This window comes from Melospiza melodia, chromosome 1, assembly GCF_035770615.1.
Source record: "Melospiza melodia melodia isolate bMelMel2 chromosome 1, bMelMel2.pri, whole genome shotgun sequence".
In the NCBI taxonomy this organism is placed as follows: domain Eukaryota; kingdom Metazoa; phylum Chordata; class Aves; order Passeriformes; family Passerellidae; genus Melospiza; species Melospiza melodia.
In genome coordinates, this window is record NC_086194.1 from 25,108,217 (window position 1) to 25,131,695 (window position 23,479).

Below are 23,479 nucleotides of genomic sequence, written 5' to 3' on the forward strand. Positions count from 1 at the left end.
CCACTGTAAAAATGATTGTTTGCCAATTACAATCCCTTTATTTTCATTAGAATTCATTATTTGTCCTAAAACAGAATCTCTTTGACAGTAGGATGTCTGTTAACAGAACAAGCACAGTAGCCAAAATCCATGTTCAAGAAGTATCGATACTTTGTTGATGCCGTTGTCATGATGCAAGAATTCATTACTCCATTCCGATACTTTTTTGTCAAAAGCTAGAGCCAGTTCTTATGACCAATTTATTTAATAGCTGCACAATCCTAATTAAGTGTTTGCTCAGATAAAAATGTGCCATGCTGTCACTGCTCCCAGCCAGTGGTTTCAGCAGAGAGCCATTCGAGGAAGCCCTCAGATCAGTCTGTCTCCTTAGGGTGAGCGTGGTCCTCCTGGCGAGAGCGGCGCTGTCGGTCCCGCTGGTCCCATTGGCAGCCGTGGTCCCTCTGGCCCCCCAGGCCCCGATGGTAACAAGGTATGACTTCTCCAGCTGCCATTGCCTTACTGCTGAATTCCTGATCAGTGCTGTCCAAAACCTCTCTCCAAGTGGTGAAGTTTCATCCCAGGTCATCCACACTAATATTAAATGGGTTTATATTTAGTAATATGGATGATGGGAGGGGAAGTCAGTTTGAATACAGGTTGTCAGCTGGAGATGCTGGTTTTCTGTTTGGAGATAGGATCTGAAATTCTGACCAAAATTCATGCTGACTTCTGTTTATACCCACACCTACTTTACACAGGAAGCTCTTGTCTCTAGTTAGTAATATTTTCCCCCAGATATTAGGTCAATAATAAGTGATCATCTAGTAAATGATGATGTCAGCTTGATGCTAAATGAATCTGGGTCTTAGTTTTCTAGATTTCCATGGCTAGTCTTTCTACAGAAGTTTAGTTTGGAAAATGGACCTAAAACTTCAGGAGCCCACAGAATCAGTGAGAGCATTCACATCTAGCATCTTCACTAGCTGGAAAAGTAAAACATGTACAATAGCTCAAGACAAAAATGTTACTACTCACACAGTTTACAACCAAGTGGAATGGTGGGCAGAATAGTAATGATGATTTTGTTCTAAGCTGTGTGAGTGACTTGACCCTGACTTCCATGATGTGCTGTTGCTGCTAGGGTGAGCCTGGCAATGTTGGTGCTGCTGGTGCTCCCGGTCCTGCTGGCCCTGGTGGAATCCCAGGAGAGAGAGGTGTTGCTGGTGTTCCAGGAGGCAAGGGTGAAAAGGTAAGATGGACAACTGGCTTGTTACTGCATGCACAGGTTTGAGATACCTAAATTTCATTACTTGGAAAAACCTGTGTGTTACCCCAATGTGACTTTTATTTACTGTGAAACTGTATTACTCAATGGTCAGCCAGTAGAGGTTTTGTTGGTCTAAGGGACTGACTGTCATTTCCAAGGTGCTATCCTAAAACATTTTAAAAATGCTATGTATTGACATGCAGAATAATGATGAGCACTAGGCTGTATTAGGAAAAAAAAAACAGAACAGAGTGCTGATCTGGTTTCTTGACTTTAGTGATGGTCTGAAAATAACTTTTTGTTATATGAAACATGTGGCATTTTATGTGTCTGCCTATATGACATCATTTTAATAGCTGTTTTCTTGCTTCATATAGAAGGTATAATGTTAATAGCTAGATGAACTTTTACAGATGGATGTCTCTTGACTAAAAGAAAAGAGATTTTGAGGGGGATTTAAAAAAAAGAGATTAAATCATTTGTAATATACATAGACGTAGTTTTCAATTTCTAATTCCATTCAAAATTCTTGGTACCTGAGAGAAGCCAGAAAGGCTTCCCATGACAGAAGCAGGTTTATTCTGAAAAGCATGCCAGTCCCCTTTCCAAACATTCACTTTGCCAGTCAGTAGCTACTCAGCAATAAGAATAAAATAATCAACTCTCATTTCTCCAGAAAACCTAGCATAAGGTTCTTGTGTGATATCCAAATAATGCACAGGTACTCAGCAAACAGCTCAAGACTTCTTTCATACAAACTGTTGTGTTCACTACCAATACAATTTTTGCCACTGTGTGTTCCAGGGTGCCCCAGGTCTGAGAGGTGATACGGGTGCAACAGGAAGAGATGGTGCTCGTGTAAGTATCTTCTGGTTCTACTCAACTTTACCTTGCTACACCTCAGAAATTAAATAACTGAGAAGAATGTTCAGAACACGCATTTCCCATTGTATTGCATTACTGCTTGTATCTGCTCATTTTTGATACAAATCAATGTAATTTTGTTGCCCCTTGTCCGAGGATGATTGAATTCAGGAGGAGAGGGAGAGAAAAGTGATCACTTGTCATGCATCCAAGAAGAGAATTTACATGAGCAGAGTATTTTACAGACATTGCACAGATGTTCAGTGTGATAGTGAACTTGAATTCCATAGGCTCAGCCCAGGCAGCTAATTTTAAAGGCAGCCTGCAAAGTTACACAAAACGATCCTTAATTTGAGATTTCAGGTGTCTTTCTTAGGATTCATACTCTGGGAAGGAAAATAACAGAATAGGTTTTGTTTTATAAAGTCATGTATCCTTTATATATCTGAAAGAAAGTTAGTTACACATCTTTCTTCAGGGTGAAAGGGAAAGCCTATTTAAAGTATTTGGTCCTACTTACATTTTGTTTGAAACAATGTCCTGTCTCTTGGCCCATAGGGTCTGCCTGGTGCTATTGGTGCTCCTGGCCCTGCTGGTGGTGCTGGTGATCGGGTAAGTCTACTCTTTGAATGAAAAAATGCCTTGTTGCTACAGTTTACTCACACATGGATATTAAAGATAAGTTCCATAAAAAACAATTCCATCTTTCTAGTTTACACCAGTTCTTTAACTTTTTCAGATTCAGGAAGCAAGGGCTTTTGGGAATATTCAGTGAAGCTTACCATAGAACCTCAAAACTTTTTCTAAAAGGGCAGGGAAGGGAATGCACATCTCCATGGCAGTGGGTTGTATCTGGAGAGGATTCTGAATCAGCCTTGGGCTGAATTTTTCCCAACTGAGGTTAAACTCCACAATCCTACTTGCACTGTGAGAGGAGATTTTGATACAATGATGAATAACCCACATCAGCTCAGAATGATACGTTATGCTGTCTGAGAATCATTAGATATTACTAATACAGGGTGGATCAAAACCAGAAGCATTTTCAGTAACATCCTCTGTAGTGGAGCTCCAAGGAGACTCCCTATTTGTATCTGTACCACAGGAGCATTCCTGTTCTGGCTGCAGACATTTGGCTCTGACATTTCCCAGTGTCAAAGTGTTTTGTCTATCTTTTAGGGAGAAGGAGGTCCTGCTGGTCCTGCTGGTCCTGCTGGTGCCCGTGGTATCCCTGTAAGTTGTAATTTCTATAATTATTCCTGTGTCAAAGACATGATGTTCAGAAAACTGCTCTTTTAAAGATCATTCTAACCACTCGTCTCTACTTTGTCCTCTCTCTAGGGTGAACGTGGTGAGCCTGGTCCTGTAGGTCCCAGTGGATTTGCTGGACCCCCTGTAAGTTTTGTTTGCACTTTCCTCATATTGATGCCATAACCTTCTTCTATTTCTTCTGCAAGGTTTTCAGTTCCTCATTTTGCCTGTTTTTCTGCCCACAGGGTGCAGCTGGTCAGCCTGGTGCTAAAGGCGAGCGCGGGCCCAAAGGACCTAAGGGTGAAACTGGACCAACTGGTGCCATTGGCCCAATCGGTGCTTCTGGACCACCAGTAAGTGAATTGTGTCTTTGTGAAATGCATCGTTCCCAACTCTGCCATGCAAGCAATACATTACCCTGAAAGCCTTGAATTCTGAAAAGGTAATGAAAGAAAGAAACAAAACTTCAAGCTAGGCTGTGAGAAAAGTTAAACTGCTGATTTTCACACGTTATGTAAATTTTATCAATCTATTTATGTGGGCTCAGATCGTGAGTCTGGAACTGAAGTGAAGAGAAAATAATAACTAATTTTCAACTTGCTCTGAAGATCAGCAAAATCACTCTATCTTGGACCATTCAGGGGGTGATTGTGGGTAAGTTCTGAGCTGAGGATGTTGACACTTTTCTCTCAAAGATGGGATGAGCTGTCACAGTAGAATTTTCAGACTCAGTCATCCAGAAGCATGTGTGCAAATTTGTCTGTGCACCCATTTGCACACAGGCTTTTCATGTGCTGGCACCTTTATAGCCCAAAGTTGTATACTGCCTCACATGCATATTACTGGAGAACTGGTTGAAATGATGCAGAAAGTCAGGCCCATGTACTTCAAATACCACAGAGTGTTGCAGGATATCGTGGCTTGGGCTACTTATTGTATGATTTTAATACCAATACCAGGCTCTTGCACTACGTGACTGTATTAGTCACACAGTGCAAACAGAGGATTTGATGATTTTACCCTGCTTTCACATTTTGACTTCCAGATTTGTTTAGATGCATGTAACATTTGCAAGGAAATTAATCTGAACCATAAATGCCTTATGCAACTTTTCTCGGGCTTTATGATACCGATTTAAAATGTGTGTGAGAATTTAATACCCTATTGTCGGGATAGGCATGGTGTAAAAGTCACTTTAGCTTTCACGATAGTGAGACTGAGCCCTTATTCTAAGCAGGGAGCATTAATTGCCTTTGCTTGATCCCTCTCTCTTTTTCAATCCTTCCTGCTTAGGGTCCCGTTGGTGCTGCTGGTCCTGCTGGCCCTCGCGGTGATGCTGGTCCTCCTGTAAGTCTTCAGGTTTTTAGAACTGACATTGTTGCTTTTCATGAAGTTATTGTTTCCTTTAAACCTAATCTTCATTTTCAAATTTGTTTTTAGGGCATGACTGGTTTCCCTGGTGCTGCTGGAAGAGTTGGTCCTCCTGGCCCTGCTGTAAGTAACTAATGAAGAAATGTAATGGGGGATAAGTCAGAAGCTGCTTTGCTTAGGGACAATCCTAACTTTTGTTTCATTGATGTGGATCATAATTGCACTGGAATAACCTCAGATCCTAATAGAACTGGATGAGAAAAAAAATCCAATTGTTCAAACTCTCAGAGTACAACCTATGCATTTAATTTGTGAGTTTTTATAAGCCATAAATCATCCCTATGCCTCTTGAAGTACCCAACCATTTCCAAAAATCAGTGTTTATTTGCTTTTGTTCAAACAAATGGCTATACAATTACTCATAATGGAGTGAAATAAGAAGGTCATGTCCAATCTGCAGAATGTTAAGGTTATTGTATGTTTCTAAAGTACCTGCAGTTCTAGTCCCATTCTTGAGCAGGGCAAACTCACTCTGTTTTGGAATGTGAATATTTTTTATTTTTCAGCAAGAAATTCTCATTCTAGACTGACATTTGTAGTCTTTCCTTTTCAAAGGTATTTCCAACCTTTACCAAAAGGCACTTCTTTTCTTAGATACTCTAGATTTAAATAAATTTTAAATCCCATTATCCAAAGCAAATAATCCTCTTGAATTGGGAGATACTAGGTATTTTTTTCTCATTGCAATTAATGCAAAAAGAAACAGATCTATATTTTCCCACCAAATTTTGCTGCTTTCGCCTGCCCAGAGTTTAAAAAAAAAAAAAAAAAAAAGGCAGTGACATTATTCTACTGCTTCCAGCTCTCCACTGCTAACAAAGCAATAGGAATTGCTGCTTTGGAGCAGCTGATGACCTGTTTGTTGCAAGGGACTATTTTTTTCACATGGACTTAAAATGAAATTTTATCCCCAGGTCTATATTGTAATGGTATCATATTCATACTCAATCCTAGGGCATCACTGGTCCCCCTGGTCCTCCTGGCCCAGCTGGCAAGGATGGTCCTCGAGGTCTGCGTGGTGATGTTGGGCCAGTTGGCCGCACTGGTGAACAAGGTATTGCTGGCCCACCTGGTTTTGCTGGTGAGAAAGGTCCATCTGGAGAGGCTGGTGCTGCTGTAAGTTACTGAGTATCACATCTCATTAAAAATGTTTCTCTTCATGTGAATGTTATGGCTTCTGAGATACTTCTGGTGTTTGTGAAGGGCTTTTCTACTTTTTCCACAAATTTAGCAAAGCCTTTAGGTAGAAGCTCCACTGAGACACAAGAAATTGTTCATAGGCATGCTTGACAAATATGCCATAAAAAGTGAGCCTGATCCCCGCGTCAGGGTTTTCTTTCTCTTTTTCTCTTGTGCTGAATTATATCTTTCTCTAACTACAGAAGAAATAGATATTTAGTCTGAGAAATGGAAGTACATCTTCTGCTCTGAAATTGATCCTCATGTATAGAAAAAGAAAGAACCTGTGAATGTCCATTTAGAACAATCTCAATTCATAGCTGCACCATAAACTCTGATTTGTGGGGATCACAAGCTTTAAGTTGTCTGCACACATGTTGACGTAGAATTATGTAAATAAATTAATTACTTTTGAGTATCTTTAAGCTTTCACATCCAGAATTACTGTCTTTTTTAAAAGTCATACATATTGAAGTAAGCACTTGTGTGCAATACCACAATTGTTACTCAACAAAAAAAATTATAGAAATTTCTTCTGTGATCTGCAAAAATTGTATCTGAGAATGCAACTTTCAGTATTACTGATGCGTATGTTACATTTATTTTTGTCTATTAATATAAATATTATTCCCTTCATGTCATAGGGTCCTCCTGGTACCCCAGGTCCTCAGGGTATTCTTGGTGCTCCTGGTATCCTTGGTCTGCCTGGCTCTCGGGGAGAACGTGGTCTTCCAGGCATCTCTGGAGCAACAGTGAGTATATGATTAGTAAACTGCTTTAAACAGATAGCATGTAAGGAAAAAGAAAAAACCCACACACACTTGAGGTCCTGTCTTGTGGGAAACAAGGGAGATGCAGATTACGCTGTTTCCTTTGCTGTTGGAAACATAGGATGTGGACCTACCCGACGTAGATCAATGGAAGAAATTATGGCTTATTGCAGCCAAGCCAGTATTATCTGCAAGTGAGCAAATTTCTGAATGTCAGAAATGTTAAGTTTCTGGTAATAACATTTAGAATGTAGATAACATTTGATGTAGATAGGTATGTTTCTTGTGTCCTGATTCTTTTTTCCTTCCCAAACTCATTGCAGAAAAATGTTGCTCTTAGATAAAGGCTAAAAGTTTTGTTAGACTGGTTTGTGTTGTATTATAATGTCACATTTTGTTACAACTGTTCCTGTATTAGGGTGAACCTGGTCCCCTGGGTGTTTCTGGTCCTCCTGGTGCCCGTGGTCCCTCTGGTCCTGTGGGTTCTCCTGGTCCAAATGGTGCTCCTGGTGAAGCTGGACGTGATGTAAGCTGTCTTTTATCCTCTTCAGGTTTCTTTTTCTTCATTCTGATCCAAATACCAATACTCATAAAAAGTAGATGGAACTGGAGGCTGTTCTGCTAGCAAACTTGTAGAATGTCTTAAGAGAAAATTATATCAGGATCTTTATAGACATGGATTCCTATGCCCAACTAGGTGACAGAATTTTTAAAGCAAAAGTTGTGTCTCAAGTATGTCCTGAAGGCACTCTCAGAATATTTTCACTTTTTACTTAAATGCCAAGAAAGATAGAGTGGGGAACATACATATCTTTCATGAAAGTATAAAAACTGCAGCCTGCAGCCTTATCAGGGAAGCTTATATGATAACCTGAAACATAGTTAATACAGTATAAATAAAAATCTTGTAGAGACTGCAGAATTTGAAGGAGAACAGAGAATAGTAATTTAAAAATCCCAAACTTTTGTTTCATTGGAATTTTCTGAATGAAAATGGGGGGTTTTGGACACAGCCTAAGTGCTGAAGTGAAATTAATATTCACAAAGGAAACCATTTAACCTTCTGAAGTACCACAGCAAAGTAATTTAGTTGTGGCTGTTGTTTCAGGTCTTTTCCCTCCACTGGCATTTTTCTTCTAAAAAGAATGATGAAAAATGTTTTAAAAGAGTTTTAAAAGTTTTAAAAAAACTTGCAAGCTAATGAAGACCACTATTGTCTTAGCCTTTTCATTTAGAGAAATGTTGCAAAGCCCAGCAATTTTTTCCTTTACTGAACCTAAAACATTTGAAGATAATTTTAGTTTCCTGAGAATGTTAGGCATTTGAGAATGACGTGTATAAGGAAGAGGTTTTTTCTCTTTAAGATTTATACTATCCTATCTCAGTATCTTCTTACTCTCACTGTAAGCAATTAGACTGAGACAGTGTTCTGTGTGAGATGAAAGGTGATGGAATTTATTAATTTTTTTTCATGGTATTTTAATAGGGCAATCCTGGTAATGATGGTCCTCCAGGCCGTGATGGTGCTCCTGGCTTCAAGGTAACTTGTTTCTTTTTCTTGTATTTCATTGTCATGGAAGAAATATTCCAATATATGTAAGTCAGTAATAACACAATGTGTCTCTGTTGCATTCCTTTGTTCCCAGGGTGAGCGTGGTGCTCCTGGTAATCCTGGTCCCAGCGGTGCTCTGGGTGCCCCTGGTCCTCATGGCCAAGTTGGTCCTTCTGGAAAGCCTGGAAACCGTGGTGAACCTGTAAGTCAATGAGATTATGCTGTACTTTAACTTTCTGTATTAAGGTCTAAGAGGACTAAGACTTGTCTATTGTATTTACAAAGTACAACCCACCTCTACTATGCATAGATAACTACTTCACTTTCTCCAGAGATGTGTTGACCATGGAACCTTCATTAGAACAATATACAGCAGTGACATTTATTCTCTGTTCTTGTTTCAGGGCCCTGCTGGTGCTGTCGGTCCTGCTGGTGCTTTTGGTCCAAGAGGTCTTGCTGTAAGTCTGATTTTTAAATACATTACCACATTACCAAATACATTACATTTCTCTTCTTGATGCAAGAAGAGAAAACATGCTTTATCAATAAGGACTCATAACTGTGATCAAGGGGCCCAAACAATAATGCTTAAGGATCTGAAAATATTTAGGAACTTAGAATCTCAGTTAGCATTCTCTTTTGTAGGATAAATGCTGAAGCTTTTAGGATTTGCACTCTTCCTGGATGTGTTAAGGGGATGTCCATTATATACATTGGGATGTGACTTAATGTAGAATATTTACACTTAATTCTGGCTTTGACAGGAGTATGTTCTTGAAGCTCTCTAATTTATTCCTTTGACACCTATATCCCTTCTTAGGGCCCACAAGGTCCCCGTGGTGAGAAAGGTGTGCCTGGTGATAAGGGGCCAAGAGGTCTGCCTGGCTTGAAGGGACACAATGGATTGCAGGGTCTTCCTGGTCTTGCTGTAAGTAAATTATTTTCTGGGTTTTGAGTAGAATGAGCAAAAAAACCAAAAAATGGTCACACTAGCAAGGAATTACATATGCACAACATGGTATGTTAATACCACTACTCCACTCTGCAGCAACTTCAAAATGAAGAGTCATAAATAGTCTCTTTAACATTCACTGGTTTTTGTACAAAATTGAAGATTCTGGTATTGGCATTAGACTGTGACTACCATTAGTTCCCTTGAAGCTCAATTGCATTTGGCTAATGAAGAATTAAAAAATCTTCTGCCTTTGTTTTAATATTATTTCTTATTTTGGCCAGAAATTGTACAACTTTTATCTCAGAAAAGCCTAAGTAATTTGTGGATTTTCTTCCCTCTAAACTATCAACTGTCTATCAACTTTAAGGATTCTGACTTTTCTTTTAAAACCTTCTCTGAGGATCAGAAGAAACAATATAAAGAATTTTGTAGGTTATCATCTTAAATATATCTTGACTGCCTCTCTCCTCTCTTCCCAAAACAAGCATTTTATACCCTAACTCCTCTCATAAATGTCATAAGCCCTAGATTCCCATTCTCTGAACCCAGATACACATTACATACATTTCCCTCTTGAATCAAGCAAGCAAAAACATGTCCCACTGCTCTTTTCTTGATGACTGTGTATCTTTCCCAATAGGGCCAACATGGTGATCAAGGTCCTCCTGGTAACATTGGCCCTGCTGGCCCAAGGGTAAGTGAATTTCAGAATATATTCAAATAACTCTCATTCTCATTGTGCAATATATATGTATGCTCCCATCCATATGAATCCCTATTTGTAGCATTTTTACTGTCAAGTAAACTGTTCAAATTTCCTTTTAGGGTCCACCTGGTCCTTCTGGTCCTCCTGGTAAAGATGGTCGCAATGGTCTCCCTGGACCTATTGGCCCTGCTGGTGTGCGTGGCTCTCATGGTCACCAAGGTCCTGCTGTGAGTATAAACTTTTTGTTGTTGTTGATTCAACACATTTACATTACACTATAAGCCTAGTAATCACATCACTTCAGAAGCCTAGCAGTTTAATAATGCACATGGTTTTATTTCTTAAAAAAGATATTTAAAATTAGGGAAATGTTTAATTGACCTGAACGTAAAGGTTTTCTTTGCTCCTTATGGCCAGAGTGCAAACACACAAAGGAGATGTTGTAGTCCTGCACTGTGCATCTTCCACTGCTTCAAGCCATAGCAGTCACCATGTGTGCTGCCTCCAATTAGAGCTGAGAGTGCCAGGAGTTAACTAGGAGTATGCATGTGTGGAAGCATTTCTTTAAAAGCATATCTCTAACAGAATCTTTTTGTCTTCTGCTTTTGAAAAACTTCAGGGTCCTCCTGGTCCCCCTGGTCCCCCTGGCCCCCCTGGTCCCAATGGTGGTGGATATGAAGTTGGCTTTGATGCAGAATACTACCGGGCTGATCAGCCTTCTCTCAGACCCAAGGATTATGAAGTTGATGCCACTCTGAAAACACTGAACAACCAAATTGAGACCCTGCTGACCCCAGAAGGCTCCAAAAAGAACCCAGCTCGCACCTGCCGTGACCTCAGACTTAGCCACCCAGAATGGAGCAGTGGTATGTTAATGCCAGATGTTTGCCCCTTCTGGCTCTGGGAGCACTTCCAGGGCATTAGCTTTCTTCAGTGAAAGGTATCCTTGGCCACGTGGCAAAAATACTAAATGAGCAATGAAGAAGTTCTTTCTGCCTCCACTGAAAATAGATACAGTTACATCCTGAAAAGCTCTTTGTAAATATTGTCACACATTATTGCACTAATTTTCCAAAATAACACAAAAATATTTAACCCTTGCTTTCAAATACAGTTTCTTATACACTAACAATCCAAAATACCTGTTTCCCACTTATCACCTTAATATTGCCCCTAGCTGTGATATTTATGGCCTGGGTTCGTATATCAGATGAGTGAATATGAACTGCATGGAGAGTTTATGCTGAGTGAACCATGATTTACATTTCTTCCCTCAATGGCAGGCTTCTACTGGATTGACCCCAACCAAGGCTGCACTGCAGATGCCATTAGAGCATACTGTGATTTTTCCACTGGTGAGACATGCATCTATGCCAACCCCGACAATATTCCTGCTAAGAACTGGTATATCAACAAGAATCCCAAGGACAAGAAGCAGCACATATGGTTTGGTGAAACTATCAATGGTGGCAGCCAGGTAAGTGATGTACGGCAGGGTGATTGTTTCCTTCAGCACTGTCTGAAGAGTTCTCAATTCACTGACACTCAGAAGCAAGCAGATAAATTAAGTTCTTAGGGGAGAAATACGAAAAAGCCAGCTACCTTTTATCTGAAGGGCAAAGAGCTCTGATTCTGATTTAGATCAGTTTGTTAAAAGTACTTCTCAGTATTGTTCTAACTTTTCTTGATGTCTGCAAGTGATCAATTCAGCTTGACTAATGGTTATTGTTAAGGGAAGCCTGTATTGTAATATGGTACATATAAAGACAGTCCAGAAAATGTCTGAACAATTAAAAACATCAATCTTTTTAATCAATATTTTTGTACAACACTGTTCCTGGACAGATATCTATATTACACATCACAGATTCTGAGTGTATGCCATGAAAACATTCAGAATTTTAGGTATAAGTGAAAACAAGAGCTACTACTTGCATGTTAGACACTTTCCCAGCAAATTGCAAATATATCACTTTTGTACAGCTAAGGAGATTTAATTACCTAATTCTTAAATGAAATTGAGTTATATTGTGAGTTATATAAGTGTCTAAGATGAGATTTAATCACATTGGATCACAACAGTCTAGGGTCCTGTTTCTTACAGTGGCTAAAAGTAGATGCTGTAGAAAGAATATAAGAGTGAAGAAAGCATTGGTACTATCCACAGACGCTAGTGTATTAAAAAAAGTTTCAAAACTCTATCAAAAAAGATTTCACGGTTTTATTGAGACAGACATTGTTTGTGTGTAGCTGTGGGAACAGTAGATTGTCTTCCTTGAATTTATCTGATCTTGCCTCTGAATCCATATAAACTGTTAACACCATACCTTGGAACAGAACTCTACAGTTCAACTACATCCACTTGTGTCTGGTTGTCAGTCTAGCTCCTACTACTTTTATTTTGTGCTCTTTAGCTCTAGAATGGCAATAGAAAAGTGATTACAGACTTGTGATTAGTTTTTTGTTTTTTTAAAGCTCCTAGCTGTCATGGTTTAAGCTCAGATAGAAATTAGGTACCATTGCCACTTGCTCAACTCCCTCTTTCTTCCCCCCAGTACACCCTAGTAGAAGGGGGAGGAGAATCAAAGTAAAACTGGCATCTTAAGATAAAAATAGTTTAATATTTGAAAATAAAATATAGTAACAATGGTAAATAATAATGATAATAAAAAGGAAAACAATAGGTGATGCAAAATGTCATTACTAACCACCTGCTGACTTGTGCCAGACCCTTTTGCTTCCTGAACCCAGACTAGCTGCCTTTTTGGGTTACTTCATCCCAGTTTATATACTGAGCATTATTTTTTATGTTGTTGAATATCCCTTTGGTCAGCCCAGCTCACCTGTCCCAGCTATGCTCCCTGCCAGTTTCTTTTGCACACTTCCTCACTGGCAGAGCCTGAGACACAAAAAAAAAAAGATAAGTATTCTTGACTTAGCAAAAATCTGAAACATCAGTGAGTTTTCAACACCATTCTCATTCCAAATCCAGAACACAGCACTGTATCAGCAACTGAGAAGAAATTAACTCTACCCTAGCTAAAATCAGGAGACTAGAGCAGCTATCACACATTTTCATTACCAACATCCTCCTTTCCCCCACAATACAGCTGACTGGGTTCCTCTCTGTTTTCCAGTTTGAGTACAACAGTGAAGGAGTGACCTCCAAGGATATGGCCACCCAACTCGCCTTCATGCGTCTGCTGGCCAACCATGCCTCCCAGAACATCACCTACCACTGCAAGAACAGCATTGCCTACATGGATGCAGAAACTGGCAACCTTAAGAAGGCTGTTGTGCTGCAGGGATCCAACGACGTCGAGCTACGAGCTGAAGGCAACAGCAGATTCACTTTCAGTGTTCTTGAGGATGGCTGCTCTGTAAGTAACACAGAAACCACGGGCATGGTGACTGCCCAGGCCTAAGCATGTGATTAGGGATAGAGTTGTGCTTTAATTTAGAATTAGATTATTGGTCAAACCAGCAAAATTTTGCCTGGTGAAGATACATAGCCTACAAACCCAACCATGGCAGATCCTTAACAAGTGGGAAGGAAGAGGTTACAAAAAAATTATACCTTGTACTGTACATGTGGCCAAAAAAACAGTTTTCAGAGGGACCAGATCCAAGTTCTGTGTAAACAGAAGATTGATAAGAAAACAATGCACATGCTATAGAAGGGGCAGGATCTTTAAGTCCTGAAACAATCAGGCAGAGTTCTCTTAGGATCTAATACCATTTTGAATAATATGGTAGCTGGCATACAACATCACATCAGACTACAGAAGATTCAAGTAAATAATTTTTCTGTATTGGAGATCTAAATAGTTGGATGTGGGTATCTGATTTGCAAACAATACAAGCAAAATTATTATGAAATTATTTCAGGAATTATCCATTCAGGTGAAATAATTCTTAATACTGTGAACAATGCGATAACAACTGCAATGAATCTTCTCTTACAGAGAAAGAACAACGAATGGGGCAAAACAATCATTGAATACAGAACAAATAAGCCATCCCGCTTGCCCATCCTTGACATTGCACCTTTGGATATTGGTGGCGCTGACCAAGAATTCGGTTTGGACATTGGCCCAGTCTGTTTTAAATGAATGAACTAAAATTAACTTAAAGCCTCTCCCAAATTATTCTCTTGTCATTTCTTTTATAATGAAAGCTGACTCCTTCCATTTCTTCTGTTCATCTACTTGCTTAAACTCTGGGCGAAAGAGAAGGAGAAGAATTGATTGGAGCATTGTGCAATGAAATTTAATACAGCCCCAAATGGACTTGGAAGTCTTTCAAGATTTAACACCTTGTTTTGGGAAATGTCAGCCTTTGTAAAGAAAAAAAAAAACAAAATAAAAAGTCATGAAAGTTTGCACCATTTGTGGCCTTTGAATATCTTCCACAGAGGAAGTTTAAATCCATGACTTCCAAAGGTTTAAACTACCTCATACACTAAATCAAGAGTGATCCACATCTTTTGTAGGAACTTCTCCATATGATCTGAGGTACTTTCAATTCCACTCAAAATACAGTGGTGCTAATTGCATAATTACAGAGTATCTTTCCAATACTTGAACTTTGATGGTGCTAGTAGCATTTAAAGTATTGCTTCTCTGTTTCTTTGAAGTCTGTCTTAAAACTTAGGATGCCCTGTCTCACCCACAGCTTAAGCATGTGGATAATTTTTCTTCCTCTTGTCTTCTTCCTCCAAAATCAGGTGTTCCCACTTTCAAATTTCATTTCAATCTTCTACTATGGGTAAAAAAAAAGTCATCATTTCTCAAAAAAAGAAAGAAAATGTATTTTGTATATGTGAGATGTTTAAATAAATTGTGAAAAAATGAAATAAAGCATGTCCCGTGTTCCAAAAGAAACTATTTAATGAATTACTTGCTTAGATGCATTGGAGAATCTCAGACCAAGATTTTAGCACATTGCTATAAAACATTTTGTTAAAGCCTCAAAATGTTGCCTACAACTCTCTTAAGGGTGTAATTGTCTACTTGACTCTTCATTTCAACACTAACTTCCGAGAAATTCTCAAGAAACTCAGTAGCTCTGTGCCTCATAGTATGCGAAGTAGGAGCAGAAATAATTCCATCCTTTTTTCCAACTACTAAGTAGGATTATTGGGTGCAGAAGGATCATCATCTGACTTGAAGGTGGAAGGAAACTGAAGCTTCCCTCTTTCACTTGAGGACAGAAAGCTCCTGGCTGTTGATAGAGCTGTGCTGGCTGATGCTGGGATGTAACCAGCAGAACTGTACCGTGCACTTTAGAAAGGATGTGCGAACACCTATGCCAAAAATTTCAAATTGAGTTGTTTTGTCAGGAATGTCAGTATCAGGCCCTTACAGCTTGTTCAGTTGTGTATGGGATACAGAACCATATGCTTTTGCTATCCTTAATAATTTACTGTCACACAAACCACCATGAGAAGCAAAGACTTCTTCTCTGAGACCATTTAGAAGACTGCTGAAAACCCTAAATGAACTGAAATTCCAACAGCCATGTTTTTGTAATTGGGAAGTTGCTTGAGAGAACCCAGAGAGGACCATGAAGACAACAGCAAAAGTATGTAAGGCAAGAGGTGAGATGGCCAGACAGAGCCCCCGAAGAGTGGCATGAAGGAAATAACCAGAGTAAAGTCCCTGTAACCTGCAGAAAGCACCAATCCAAAGATTAGCAGCTGAGAGTCTGAAGGCAGCTCCAAATGGTGCAAGGGGGAATAAGCACTAAAATCTGTTTCTAAGGATTCTTTTTTTGTTCCTGCTTGCAATGAACTGATTAAGGAAAATAGGGCAAATATCAAAACATGATCTTGGGTGCAACTGCTATGTGCCTGCAGCTGTGTGCTGAATTAGTAAAAATGGGAATTTCTATTATGAAATACAACTCATTTTTTCTTCACTGAGTAAAACATACTGTAGGTAAATACCTGCATTTACTCACTGGACCATGATGATTCTTAAAATATTATTATTATAAGCATTTTTTTACCATTTCAAATTAAGTTTGTTGTTGTAAAACCAGTAATTCTAGATTTGAAAACAGTAAAAGACTTTCTTCCTTTGTATAGATTGACTACAAGACAGGAAGTTTCTACAAGGACTGAAAAGCTAAAATTTCATCCCTCAGGTGTTGCAATTCACTGGAAGGTATGCAAAGGTTATTGCTAGGATAGGGAGGAGGACCTTTGCTGCCTGGAGAGAAAAAAAACCCCAAAGCACAACTAAAGGAACACTTGAGCTTGGAAAGGAAACTACACCTAGCAAACACTGTCCCCTTTTGTTGTCTTCTGATTCCTCCTTTGCTCTCTGTGATCTATTCCATGGCATGTCCTGCTAGGTAGAGCACACCTTCTTTCTATCCGCTCACTGATAACATCCAAATTACATGTTTTCAGATCTTTGCTCCCAAAACAGCCTCATTTGGAAATTAAACCTGAAAAAATACATAGTGTTTACCTCACAAATTCCAGCCCCATTAGCACTGGACAGATATTCAGTCTGCTTTGCAGGTTTTCAGCTTATCAGAACGTATTGCATGATCAACTATTTTGCTTATGCTCCGTACAATATTGAAGAAACTATCTTTCATAGATCATAGCCGTAAATAAGAGATAAAGGTCAGACAGGGCAGAGAGCTTTAATATTGTCTAGTTTTGGGAATATAAGATGTTGAATAAACTTCTGGAAAAGTGATCTTAATTATTTTTCAGAGTACTCTGCTTTCCTATAAGCATTATCTTTGGAGAATTTCATTATCAGCAGCAATACTTCTAGAGCATTAGCATAAATTAGCTGAAATAATAGATTAATGTTTACATTTGTAACAAGAGAGAAGGAAAGGAAAACAGCTGGAGTAACTAAGTGAAAGCCAAAGTTTGCAGCAAGCCCTGGCTGTACTGTGCCAGAACAGAATTGCTGGGGAAGCTCTGTAGAGCTGGGTGGAGAGAAAACTGACTTGTAGTGCTCGGTTGTGACACAACTGTGCAAACCGAAGTCCTGCAGCATTCAGACCATCTTCCTCCCTGGAACATGCAGGATTAATAACCCTCACCTAAGTGATCAATAAATATGTTCTGTCTATCAGTTTCTCTTACACTATCCTCCCAGGAGATGGACAGAGATTAAACATCTCCTGTCAGTATGTGCTTCAAATTGTATCTAAGCTGACTTCTGATGTCTCCAGTGCAAATATTCCTTTTTGTATCCATGGTTTCCTATTACAGCAGGCTCAACTGGAAGCACATTGGGCTCCCTGTGGCATGTGCTTTTGCATTAATATGACCTAAGTAAGTAAAAACTAGAGGAGAGGAGAACACCATCAAAGGGACCAACACTGAGCAAAAAGAAACTCAAACCATGTAGCACGGTTCTAGCAGGGGCAGTTGTAACTGTACAGCCCAGTAGGGGCTAGCCACTAGCAATTATCTTCAGTATCTGAGTTTGTCAGTCTAAAATATGAATACTGTGCTACAGACAAATATCCTTTAATACAGGTGAGCGACAAAACAACATTAACAGACAACACATCTACACTTCCACCATTCAGGTTTAAGTTGAAACTTTTGACATGACTTTTGATTTGTTTTCTTGTAGTGGTTTCAGACAGGATCTCCTAGAATCTGCCTTCCTACCACCCTCTTGATGCAGTGTTTTACAGTATTAGAATCATGTATCCAATTCCAATGACATATTAACACGCCTAAATAAAGTCATGCAAACAGAAGTAACCCCTAATTCATTTGGCTTTACTCATGTCTCATTCTGAGCTTATTGGAAATCCACTGTTTTTCTATAGGGCTCCCCCATGAATGTCAGATGCATAATGAATGCAATCTACGGTGCATAAACAAAGAAATTACTGCATGTCTATATTCTAAGGCTGGAATACATTTGTCCTTTCCTGGAAAACATGTGGTTGGATATTACATGAGCAAAATTTCCTACACATGAATCCATGCTTATGCATACACTCCAACTACTCAGGAAATGATGATTCTCATTCAGGCAAATATAACTATCAAAACAAAGAAATAGATCATTTGAATATTATTTTGAACACAAGCATTTGAAATACATAAAATAAATTCCAATAATTAATATCAATATCTTACTATGTTCATGCTACAGAAATTGGACCTTCAGATGAAATTAAACCATTCCCAAATGCCAATTCTGAAGACCAGTCAAATAGCACAGCAGTTCTCCAGCATTTTCCCAGGCATTGTGCACCACCTACTGCCTCACATTGTGATTACTAGCCCCTGAGGACTGTATTTTAGGGATTTTATTCCCAAATTCACTGTCATTCACAGAATCACAAAACATTCTTGGAAGGAAAAAACATTCTGACTTGGAAGGGATCTACAAGGATCACCTACTCCAAGTATTAAGTAAACAGCCCAGAGAGGTATCAAACCCACAACCATGAGGTTATTGGCACCATGCTCTAAGCAAGAAGCTAAACTCAGGGCTGTTGCTGTCTGGATCTTCTGTACCAAGCCTATCCTACAGGCTATTTCTTCAAAACATCAGCATCAGAACTCATCCTAAATATGCACTAACATATGAGAAGAACATTCATCCAAACAGGAAAGCTCTTGGAGCAAACTGCAGGCTCACTCAGGGCACAAAAAAAAAAGGCAATTAAAAGGTAATTAAATTTACTCTTTTAGTTGTTAGGTTCTGTCAATCTGAAATTATCTTCTCTATATAGCAGTATAAAGGACAGGGGTTTTTCTTAATGAAATCTTTCCTCCATAATGACTGTCAGTTTTTCTGTTTTTCAATTTAATCCAAAGGGATTTAGCACTACTTTTTGTTTGAGGTATTTAACATCTCAGGGTGTAAGTCTCTGCTCCCGATATATCCCAGTATAGTCTCTACCCAAACACAGTCTGTCTTAATTTGGAGAAAATGCTTTTCATTACTCTTTCCTGTTAATAATGAGCTATCGTCTCATTTATTTTCATTTTTCAGCTTTTAACAGGGAATAAGAAATTATTTGTTCCCCAGATTCTGCAATGAGATCCAAAGGACCTTTGCTTATTCTTCTCAGGAACAGCAGAGAGAAAACCACACCCATGAAGAGCACTTGCCTCACAGTAGAAAAAAGCAGAATTACGGTTTTATTCACTTCTCTAATCTACTTTAATTCTCATATGGATACAAAAGGTGCATTAGGTACAATAGATACAGACAGGTACAAGAGGTCCTTTGAACTTTGTCAGTTCCCTATGTGATTCTGGAGTACAGTTTCAAATACTTTATTTCATATTGTTCCTATAACTCTCAGTTAGAACTCTCCAATTTTTCCGGAGAGATTAAGAGCCAAGGTTGAGAATTAACCCTGTGCAGGATGAGCTGGTGGTTTGTGCCTAAGTATGACAGCGTCCTTGTCTGACTCCAGGTGAGAGGAACAAGCATTTCATCTCCCTCCTCCAGTGTTGGGATGCCCTCAGCTGCTTTGGGAGTATGAGCACTTTGATTGTCCTGGAGATTCAGGAACTACATTCCTACCCCCACTCGCCCACCTCCCACAAGTTAATCATTAAATATGTATTTTGAAAGCACATCCAAGAATGAAAAATACTGATTCTAACACCTTGCTCCTCTTTAAGGTGATGTTTCTCTGGTGTTTCTCTATATACAATATTACCAGTCCTATAGCTTTTACTGTTGTCTGTACATCAGGATCTTATAGATCTCTATGTTGTAATAAGACTTGGGTATCCATTCCAGGTATGACACCTTGATAATAAAATTATGGGCCAAGGACTGACCTATGGATTAACTGAGTTTCTCTCACACCTTCTTTCTTGGTCCATAGCAATGTTCTTACATTCTACTTATTCTCTGCTGCAGAAGCTTAGTCTAAAAATCCATTCTCTATATTAACTTTTCATAAATACTGTGGAAATTTAATATGCAACAACTCAGTAGCTGTTTTCTGTGGGCCTTGTGTGAAAACTCCTTTACCTCTTTTCCTCTCACATGAAAATGCACTGCCCAGACACACTATGGAGACTACTTCAATTGATTTCTACTGACTCCTTCATCTGTTTCTTAGCATGCTTACAAAGTTTAATAGTTTTGGTTTTGTTTGGTTTTCTTTTGTTAAACTCACACCCTGAAAGTCTGAAATTTAGGACAGCATGGCTCTTAAAAATATATAAATTTAAAATTCATTATTTCATATGATCTGGATCTAGTGTGTTGAAAACCAACTGGGATTTGCATTTCATTTCCAAGTTGCTTTGCATGTACCAGGAAAACAGGTCTGTGGAAAGAGAGCTCTGTGAGAGAAAGGTAGGCTTATAAAATAGAATCATAGAATCATTGAATTGTAAAGGGTGGGAGTGGACCTGAAAGTTCCTCTAGTGTGGAAACCAGGGCACTGGGAATATTTCTCTGTCTGCTCTGGGGTGCCTCACCCCCAGGGGAGCACTGACTTTGACCCTCATTCATGGAGAAAGTTTTGTAAACTTCAAGATAGACCAGAATCCACTAAGTGTGAAGTAGATTATAGAGAGTAGTGAAGGTGTATCACTTAGGTGAGAAATTTAGGTTTTGAGATTTTTAGTATGTTGTGGATGGAATCAAGATGGAGGGCACAGGGTGTCATCCTGGGCTTCTTCTTCATGCTTCATCTTCCTTCTTCTTCATGGGTTTGGGTGGCATTTTGTAATTGGGCAGAAAAATCCACATTGAGGGCTCAGTGGGATCAGTTATTGGATTAAAAGGGGAAATAATCTAGGTGCCAGCTCTTAATTGGATAGTTCATCTTTAAAAGACCTTGTAACTAAAGATTGTTAGCCATTTTTGAGGTGCTTTTCCAGTGCACTGAGCCTGGTGTGGACAGTGTGAAAAACCTTAGATAAGATAATAAAGAACCTGAAGACCAAAAAAATCAAGAGCATCTCTCTTTCCTGTCACAAGACTGTTCCAGGAGGGTCTCCCCCAACAGGGGAGCCCCCAGGGAGGGCCCGGCCTGAGTCCCAGAAGTCAGGGAATTGGCAACAGGTACCCCAGCAATCTAGTCTTGACCACGCCTGGCAGGGGCTCCTCCCACTACACCAGATTGCTCAGGGCCTTATCCAGGCCTTGAACATAGCCAGAGTTGGGATACCCACAATCTTCCTAAGCAACTGTCACAGAAATCTTTTGCGAAAAATCCCTTCTTTGGGATTTTTCCTTCTGGGAAGCTGAGGCCCCAGAAAAAGAATGTAAACAATGGTTGTCTGCTGCTGTGAAATGCAACAGGTGCACCTGTGATTGGCCCATGTTGGATGTTTACAATTAAGGGCCAATCAAAGGCCGAGCTCTCTCTGGGACAGAATCAGAGGGAGCTCCTTTGTTGATTTCTTCCTTTTCTATTCTTAGCATAGCAAGCTTCTGAGACTTTCCCTCTTCACCCCTGAAAGACCCTTGTGAGCCCAGTAACAAGCAACATGTTCCAGTGTCTAACTACCCTCACAGTAGAATATTTCTTCCTAATATCTAACCTAAATTCTCCCTCTTTCAATTTATACCCCTTATTCCTTGTCCTATAACTACTGCTCCTGAAAAAGAGTCCACAAGAAAGTTGCTGAAGAATAATGGGCTCCAGTAGATTCATTGCATATGGATTTGTTCTGGTTTTGGGCTTTAGATAAAGCCATACACTGTTAATTAAACCTTTCTGTTTGAGTATTTTTAAAGCATCAGAAAAAACAACACAGCAAAGAATTAGATCTACCTGCCAGACATCTAGCAATAATTAAAGTGTGCTATCCACAGGACACTTAAAGCTACGGGCAAAAAACAATAGCTTTCCTGTAGATTCCAACTCACCAGTCACACAAAACTGCTGGAAGTGGCACAACTATTCAATTTCCTGTTAATTCCTAAATGACAAATCTTTGCTAAGCCTGAGGTGCACAGTAGCCCATGTTGATATTTTGTATATCTGTGTTTACATTTCAACATCATAAAATAACATAGATCCTTTACAGCTCACAAATAACCCAACAGAGCTCCATACAAAGAGCTCCAGACAAACAAATTTGACAGAATAGGGAACGTTGCAATGTTCAGCTAAAATGAAACTATTTCTATGCAATTTCATTTTGAAATAATGATGCATGGAAATATTTTAGTCTGTTAATCCATTGCTTCGTACTTCAGCAAACAAGGGTTTCGGTGAACCTGAGGCTTAAGAGAGAATTCCAAATTTCTAAAATTTTATTGAATGGCTAGGTTTGGAAGGGACCTTGAGGTCCTCTGGTTCCAACCCCCTGCCATGGCAAAGGAAAATCAGGAACACGTCCCTGGGTGGGCTTGAACCACCAGCCTTTCAGTTAACAGCCGAACGCGCTGACCGATTGCGCCACAGAGACTCCTGGGCTGCTCAAATCTTCATAAGAAAAAATAATTTCTCTACCCAAAATAAATTTATGTTCCTAAAAACATCAATTTCAAATAGCAGGGATTTAGTACAGAGATGCTAAAAGAGAACATGGTCATCACATGGCATCTGTATTGCTGGCAGCCAGAAGGAAAGGCTTATAATGCTGCACAAACACAGCAAAGCCTGCACTGTGCCTGTGTAGGCTTCCAAAGGCTGCCTATAAATATAAAGAATTCTGAATTTTAAGAAAGCACAACTGGGAGCACAAGGGAGAACCATGAAAAAGGAAACAATATGAAACAAAGGCTTCATGAAAAGAGAATAACTCAATTTGAAAGCAACTAATGGTGACTGCCATTTTTCCTCAACCAGCAGTCAAGAAAAGAGAGGGGAGGGAATAAAAAAAACTTAAACCTGCATACCAAAAAACTCATCAAAACCAAACATTCTTAACCCATTACTTTGATGGATACAAATCTTTGAGGATAAAAAAGCAAGCAGCTGAAAGAAACATAATTTGTATTAATGAGCTGAGCTGGGTCCCAGCCCCTTTCACAGGACTGTGTAGCTGCACAGCAATGACACACCCCATGTGGCACAAAGGTGTGGCCGGCCCCTGACGACTGTCCTTAATTAAAGGGGACAGATGACTAAAATATTTGCTTTCTGCTCATTTCCCTTCCCTGTCTTCATCTGATCCATCTTTGTTTCAGACCCACAGAAGCCTGAAAGGAAAACACTATTAAGCCTCATGTTATAGAACAGCAGATGTATTTATCTCTTAGTGATAAAGCTAAATATGGCCTTTGTACATGTGATTTCATAATTACTTCACTTAATATCAGTCTGATTTTAGTACAGACTATTGAGAAACCATTTTTATAACTGTTACAAAATGAGAATTCTGTAAAAGCAGTAATTGCTGATAGAAGTACCAGGATCTTACAGGTTTGAGGGCATATTTGTTTCAGCATTTGGCTATCAAGTCAGTACTCAGGCTACATACACTGGGTGATTGAACAAGTTCACTGAGAAAAAGATTTCTTACGCTTTGTACTCTCTCTTTATTAATGCAACCAAATATTTGCAATGGGTGACTACCATGCATACACATGCCACA

At 39.3% G+C, this 23,479-nt stretch overlaps 1 protein-coding gene and 1 non-coding gene across 2 annotated transcripts in view; one reads left to right on the top strand and one right to left on the bottom strand.

Annotated features, from left to right (window-relative positions):
* COL1A2 (collagen type I alpha 2 chain) overlaps window positions 1-14,341 on the top strand; it is a 38,228-nt gene extending 23,887 nt beyond the window's left edge. The window contains exons 31-52 of the mRNA XM_063151775.1: window positions 371-469; window positions 1,121-1,228; window positions 2,051-2,104; window positions 2,669-2,722; window positions 3,290-3,343; window positions 3,452-3,505; window positions 3,607-3,714; window positions 4,655-4,708; window positions 4,802-4,855; window positions 5,747-5,908; window positions 6,616-6,723; window positions 7,160-7,267; window positions 8,228-8,281; window positions 8,388-8,495; window positions 8,698-8,751; window positions 9,114-9,221; window positions 9,889-9,942; window positions 10,074-10,181; window positions 10,574-10,820; window positions 11,238-11,431; window positions 13,092-13,334; window positions 13,920-14,341. Of these exons, the coding sequence (XP_063007845.1) occupies window positions 371-469; window positions 1,121-1,228; window positions 2,051-2,104; window positions 2,669-2,722; window positions 3,290-3,343; window positions 3,452-3,505; window positions 3,607-3,714; window positions 4,655-4,708; window positions 4,802-4,855; window positions 5,747-5,908; window positions 6,616-6,723; window positions 7,160-7,267; window positions 8,228-8,281; window positions 8,388-8,495; window positions 8,698-8,751; window positions 9,114-9,221; window positions 9,889-9,942; window positions 10,074-10,181; window positions 10,574-10,820; window positions 11,238-11,431; window positions 13,092-13,334; window positions 13,920-14,066 (2,334 nt within the window). The 3' untranslated portion in view covers window positions 14,067-14,341. The remainder of the gene's footprint in view (window positions 1-370; window positions 470-1,120; window positions 1,229-2,050; window positions 2,105-2,668; window positions 2,723-3,289; window positions 3,344-3,451; window positions 3,506-3,606; window positions 3,715-4,654; window positions 4,709-4,801; window positions 4,856-5,746; window positions 5,909-6,615; window positions 6,724-7,159; window positions 7,268-8,227; window positions 8,282-8,387; window positions 8,496-8,697; window positions 8,752-9,113; window positions 9,222-9,888; window positions 9,943-10,073; window positions 10,182-10,573; window positions 10,821-11,237; window positions 11,432-13,091; window positions 13,335-13,919) is intronic.
* A 7,933-nt stretch (window positions 14,342-22,274) lies between these two features.
* TRNAN-GUU (transfer RNA asparagine (anticodon GUU)) lies at window positions 22,275-22,348 on the bottom strand. Its single transcript has one exon. It is a non-coding gene; the product is annotated as a tRNA-Asn (tRNA).
* Between the last annotated feature and the right edge of the window lie 1,131 nt (window positions 22,349-23,479).